Source organism: Geospiza fortis, unplaced genomic scaffold (genome assembly GCF_000277835.1).
Source record: "Geospiza fortis unplaced genomic scaffold, GeoFor_1.0 scaffold538, whole genome shotgun sequence".
Taxonomy (NCBI): Eukaryota; Metazoa; Chordata; class Aves; order Passeriformes; family Thraupidae; genus Geospiza; species Geospiza fortis.
The window spans coordinates 2,173,706-2,180,027 of record NW_005054368.1 but is presented as its reverse complement, the minus strand read 5'-3'; the positions used below and the strand labels follow the sequence as shown (position 1 = coordinate 2,180,027).

Below are 6,322 nucleotides of genomic sequence, written 5' to 3'. Positions count from 1 at the left end.
GGCCAGGGAGCAGCATCCCTGCACTGTGCCCATCCCCAGGGACGTGATGGAGGGAAGGAGATGGAGGTGCCAGGAACTGCTGCAAGCCCCTGACCCTGCTGCCAGGATTTTAGCATAATTTCCTGCAGCAGAAACTCCCAAGAAAGGCAAAAATTCAGCCTGGGAACTCACTGAGAGGTGTTCTGCACCGCGGGAGCGAGGGATGCTCTGCCCGGCCGGTGACAGGTGACAGGTGACAGGTGAGGGGCACAGCTGAACCTCTCATCCCTTCCCTTCCCCATTCTGCTCCCAGCAGCTCCTGCCATCCCGGGACAGGCGCTGCCGCAGACAAATGCTTGTCCCGGTGCCTTTTCCATCTGTGAAACAGGCCAAGCAGTGGATCCAATTATTTTTTTTCCTAGCACACAAGCCACTAATCATTTATTGCATTAAAAAAAACAAAAAAAAAACCCAAAACAAAACAAAAAAACCCCATCATCGTCTCCGCAACTTTTGTTCCCGTTTTATCCAATTAAAATTCAAGGCAAAAAAAAAGTTTCGTTTTCTCCTTTTTGCAATCGCAAAGACCCGATCTCAGCCCCATTGACTCGCTAATTGTAAGCACTCAAATGGTCGGGTTTAAAGTTACACTTAGCAGCTGTGAAACATTAGGGTGAAGTGATTACAACCTACTGGAGGATACCGAACATTTTTACAATATCTCAGGAGCACAAGGGAAAGACAACAGGAAATGGCGCAAACTTTCCTACCCTGCACAGCAACAAGCCAGAGCGAAGGAGCGAGACAATAAATGTAGAGACGTGGCGCAGACGTGGTTTGGATGCTCAAAAAGTTCCTGAGGAAGCCCCCGGTGGGAGCACCATGGATTTCCCCCAGGGAGGACGGGGAGCAGCGTTCAGGGATTGCACAGCTGCACTTTGCAGGGTGCAAAGTGTGCAAAGTGTGTGTGCCAAACTCTGCTCTGGGCTCTCTGCTGAGGAAGGAGATCTTGGCAGCATTTTGCCCATTGGCCAGTCCTCTGCCTTGTCCCAGCAAATATTCTGGGCCTGGGGATCGCTGCTCAGGGCAGGACAGACCGGAGTCTGTCCCTCAGAGGGACAGGATGGGTTTGCCTGGGCTGGGGCTCAGCATCCCCAGCACAGCCACCAAACCCTGAGCTCCACGTGCTCTGCAAAGCACCAGGAGACCCTGATGGTTACACTCAGGCCCTGGACTGCTCCTGAGATCTGATTTCATTCGAGCTCCAAGCTGTCACGATGGAAAACCACTGACTTCCCACTCCTTTTCAAGCAGCCCAACATCCCCCTTCCCTGATTTAAGCTTGCTACACGTGTGTGTGCGTATTACAGAAACCAGGGTAGGATAAGAAAGCAATATTTCATGTTAATTCATGAAATCTGAACTCAACTTTTAATAGAAGAGCCCCACTTTATGCCCAGAGTGATATACAGTCAGCCCCGCTTCAAATGAGACATTTTGCCTTTTGAACTCAGCAGGAGCCCTCTGCTCACAACCACTGGAAAGAGTTTAAAAACCTGCAAGTCCCCGTGTCTCTTGGGCTCTTTGGTTTATATCATGGCACAACATTCTTGCTGGGCTGCCAGCTGCTGTGCTGGGAACCTGGCGTGTCAGAAACTCACCTGGAGAATTTCCACCACGGCAGGAGCCACGAAATCCTGCAAAGCCCACGAGCCTCTGGTTGCTTTCAAGTGGGGTTTGGATCAAGTTCCCAGACTGAAAACCTGGTTCTGTTAAAGCCAGGGGTGAACCTCCCTTAAGAGCAGCTTCTAGACTTACCAAGGAATAGAAATGTTCTCTCCTGGTGCCTGGAAATGAGTTCTCATTTGGCTGCTGAGGCTGAGGAGGAGGAAGGGTGGTGTGGCACGAGACCACCCAGCACCCAGCTGCAATGGGGGCTTTTAGGGCCATGGGTGGGAGCAGGAGTGTGGTGTGAGAGAAGAACACAGGGATGCAGGGATGTGTTGCATTAAATACAGTTACTAATGAATCAGATCCTACAGAGTTATCATTGAATGAAATCCTATAAAATTATCTTAAATCAGACCCTACAGACCTTAGAGTTAGTGATAATTCAGACCTCATGGAGTTATCAATGAATCAGATCCTATACAGTCATCACTGCAACACACTCAGTTTTTTCTGGCTCGCAGGAGAGCTGGAACTCAGTGGTTATTCTGCTGGGTCATCTGTGAAAGTATCAAATTAAAGTTAAATTAGCCACCTCATGGCAATGCTTTTTTTTTAGGCTCTAGGCTTTCTTAACAGTTTGGCTACAGGGCTATCAACAGCAGAGAATTTAGGACATTCTTTTCAATGAACCAGACTGAAAATATTTTGGTACAGCCCCAGTTTGTAGGGTTTTTTTGAATCTCTTCCCCCTCACTTGAAAGAAAACATCCTGATTCAAAGGAGCTTCTTGCAGACTGGGAATTTCCACATGGCCATATTGCAGCACTTATAAAAAGTGATTTAATGCCTGCCAACAACAAATACATTTGCAATGACACCACTCTGTGTTATGTGCTATCCCACTCTGTGTGCTCAGCCAGAAGCAGCCAGGCTGTCCCAGGCAGGAGGGAGAAGAGCTCCTCCCTCCCTCCAGGAGAACTTTGTCCCTTTCCCCGCTCCTTGGAAAGCCTGAAAGGAAACAAGCATCACGGTGACAACACAATCCCTTCTGTATGTGTTAATCTGGATTTTGTTTGAACTTTTGGAGCTGACCTTGGCTTGAACTGTGTTAAAAACCCTGACTAGTGTGGACTGACTTGACCCTGCGGTCCCATTTGTCCGCGGTGCCAGTCCTGCCCTCAGCCCTGTACTTCAAGCCTTTACTTTACAGACAAAAAGGAACATAACATTACAGCAGATATAGCCAGCAGGCCCGAGCTGCAAGTACTTACTTAGAGGCAAAACTCTCCTCTGATTTCATCCCAAGGAAGTTATTTTTTTGCTTGAGAAGAGACTGCCTGAAAACCAAGGAAGAAACTGAAATTATTGCTGTAAACTCTCGCTTTTTAAACGCGGTTTCCAAGCCTGAAGAAAACAAAACCTTCTGAGTGGCTGTGTTACAGTCAAAAGCAAAAAAAAAAAAAAAAACCAACAAAACCAACCCAAACCAAGCCCAAGACTGAACTGGGTGTTTGGGGATGGAGTAGGAAGAGGGTGGTTGGTTCTGCATCCCTTGGTGTGGCTGGCTGGAGCTGCAAGATTTGTGGCTTTAGATAGTTTCCTCTCCCTGCCATGACTCAAACGGCTTCTATTAAAAACAAGTAGTGGGAAGGAAATTTCATAAGCTGACAGCCCCATCTCACTCTGCTCCTAGACACAAGTTGGCTGAGATGTAGGAATTTGTGTGGTTATGATGTGTGAGCCCAGAACTGTTTTATCAGCAGGGTTATGCAGCGCTAGCTCTGACTGTGCACGTTCAGAGGGTGCAGAGGTTCAGGCTGCTCTGCAAAGCCTCTGCTCCATGACCCTACAACAGAACAGATGGAAATGGGTGCTCTGCCTCCTGCACCTGGTCCTTGTCCCACTGGAATCAGTGGGATGAAGAAACAGGGCCCCAACCAGAGCAGGGAGCTGGGTGTTGGTTTTCAGAGGAGCCAAGCTGGTGCAAGGCACACCACCTAAATGCCTTGTTTTTAAAAATCCTGTCTGTGCACATGAGGACAAGGAAATGGGGAGGCAAAACCATGCTAGACTGGCTGCAGAACAGCCACTGATGGCTTTAATTAAAGCCCTCAAGTCAGTAAATACACACAGAGTCTGGTCCAGGGAGGTACACAAAGCCCACAGTCAGCCCAGTAACACTCCATGAACATTGCCATTTAAGCAGTTTCTTGTTTAACTTAGATTTATTCAATGACACATGCATTTCTGGACAGATAATCTGAGTTCCAATGAACAACTTTTATAACCAAATATGAGAAATCCGTGACTGCAATTAGTCAATTAAGTACATTTCTAAAATACATGACTAGAAGAAAATCGGAGCGAGAGAGAGAGAGAGAATTCTTCCAAAGAACAAAAAGAAACATTTCCATTGGTAATACTCCTGGCATCGATGAGTATCAGAGGGGAAGAAGGGCAGCAAGGAGACATGATGAGGAAGGAATAACATCATCAACCCTGTCCACAGAAAGTCCTCCAGTTTCCAGTCTCTCCAGTTCATCCAATAATGCTCGGCACTTTCACAAATGGTGAGAGCTCCTCTGACTTACAGAGATTCATCTCTCAGCACGAAAAAAAGCAGAGAACAGTTGTGAAACCTTGTGCTTGACCCAAGATGGCTTAGGAGTATTTCTCCTCACCCAACCTCTTCCTGAAGACAGCGAGAAAAGAAGCTGCAGAGCTCTCAGGACTGAAGATGGAGCCTCTTCCTATTGCACAGGAACACAGAGTCAAGATTTCATGAGGATGCTTCAGGAAGGTTTAAGAGTCATCAATATTCATCAGGGCAACGAGAACCATCCCGGGAGCGGGCAGGTGACAGACACAGCGGGATTGACGGGGGGAGAGGCGGCTCCTTCCCCTGGCTGCGTGTCCCTGCTGGGCGGCGGCTTTGGGGGAATCCCGCGGGGGACAGGCTCGGGGGCTGGCTGGATGTGTCCCCTCCTGGATGTGTCCCTGCGGGGCGGCGGCTTTAGGGGAATCCCGTGGGGAACAGGCTCAGGGGCTGGTTCTCGTTGGTCGGCAGGGGGGAGCGGTAGCCGTCGAAGTTGCGGGGGATGCTGCCGCTGGTGGAGCCCGAGCTGTTACTGAGCGTCTCTATGCTTCCCTCTCGCTGAAGCTCTGCAAGGGAGAGAGAGCAGGTCCCGGTTAGAGTTTGGGATAAACCCCCGGAGTCGTTCAGACAGATGCTTTACTGACAAATCCCTTTGTTGTTGCATTGCTCTAACATTTGCTCATCGTCCTTTCCTGGGCTGGTCTGGGAATGGCTCCTGAGGAACGCCAGCTCCTGGTTCCACTTCCCTCCAGCTGGGCCAAAGATGGAGACATTACCTGCTGCCCTTCCCTGGGGCCGAGGGGACATGACAGGGCTCCACGGTGGGGATCTCAGGGCTGAACTCAGCAGGGTATGAAGGGGACAAGTGCAGATGATGGAAAATGCTGGCAGGGCCATTGGCAGAGTGTGAACCACTGCCATTCCCCACTTGGGAACACCAGAACTTTCCCCAGCCCTTTATCCCGCCCAAATGGACGTAAACAACTCAGCTTTTTCAACTCAAAGAGAAAATATCCCCTTTCCTCAGCCGTGCCCCAAAGCACCAGAGAAAGCAGCCTGGCTGTGGCTCTCCCTCTCCTGCTCACACCCACCCTGCCATCTCCTCTGTGACCTCCAGGAGCCTTTGGTGCTCCCTGATCTCCCACAGGAGGATTTCTGTGTGTGCAGGGCATGGTTTCCAGCCCTGGCCTCTCTGGGAGCCACTTGAAGCCTGCAGCTGCCTCGGGCAGCACTCAGCAGGGACAGGAGCAGAGCCCCGGGGAGGGCACAGGAATCCTCCCCCAGGGTGACAGTGGTGACAGGAGACAAGAAATACTCTGGGGACTTGTGATGTGAGACCCTGAGCATGACATGGGCTGGGCATGGGGTGGGGACAGGAGTTTTGGGCAAATTCCTCTGCTGCCAAGGGGGAAAGGGGACCTGGAGGGGCTACAGGAGAGCTGGAGAAGGATTTTTTGTAAGGGCACAGAGTAACAGGACAGGGAGGAATGGCTTTAAATGGGAAGAGAAGTTTACATGGGATACTGGAAAAAAATGTTCTATAAATGAGGGAGGTGAGAGACCAGAACAGAGGAGCTGTGGCTGCCCCATCCCTGGAAATCCTCAAGGCCAGGTTGGATGGGGCTGGAAGCAGCCTGGGATAGTGGGAGGGGTCCCTGCCCATGGCAAGGGATGGAATGAGATGAGCTTTAAGGTCCCTTCCCACCCAAACCTTTCTCTGGTTCCATGTAAGACTTGTCTGGGGTGGAAAGGAACCTCAGGAGCCGGAGGGGCAGTGCCTGCTCTGCTCTCTGCTGAACATTCCTGCACTTCCCCTGCCTCACCTGGGACATTTCACCTCCTGTAAACACTTTGCCTGCAGTGGGACTCTGAAAAGGACAGATCTATACCCAAAGTACAGGCAACAGCAAAAATTCAGCTTTTCCCTAAAACATAAAGCCTCCCACCCCAGCATCCTCTGGCACTGCAGCCCTGCACACACCTAGCACTGAGGGCTGTGGGATTTAATCCCTCATCCTGCAGGGAACCTGTAAGGAGATAATCTGCCCAGGATACACGGAAAACAAATCAGCAGGA

At 50.3% G+C, this 6,322-nt stretch overlaps 1 protein-coding gene across 8 annotated transcripts in view; it reads right to left on the bottom strand.

The window, feature by feature from the left end:
* Positions 1-3,847: 3,847 nt before the first annotated feature.
* The window catches only part of BCAS3 (BCAS3 microtubule associated cell migration factor), a 292,124-nt gene continuing 289,649 nt past the window's right edge, over positions 3,848-6,322 (bottom strand). For 6 of the 8 annotated variants that reach the window (XM_031059839.1, XM_031059841.1, XM_031059838.1 and 3 more), the window contains one exon: positions 3,848-4,812. In XM_031059839.1, the coding sequence (XP_030915699.1) occupies positions 4,789-4,812 (24 nt within the window). In that variant the 3' untranslated portion in view covers positions 3,848-4,788. The remainder of the gene's footprint in view (positions 4,813-6,322) is intronic. The other 2 variants (XM_031059840.1, XR_004082101.1) reach the window with 2 other exon arrangements.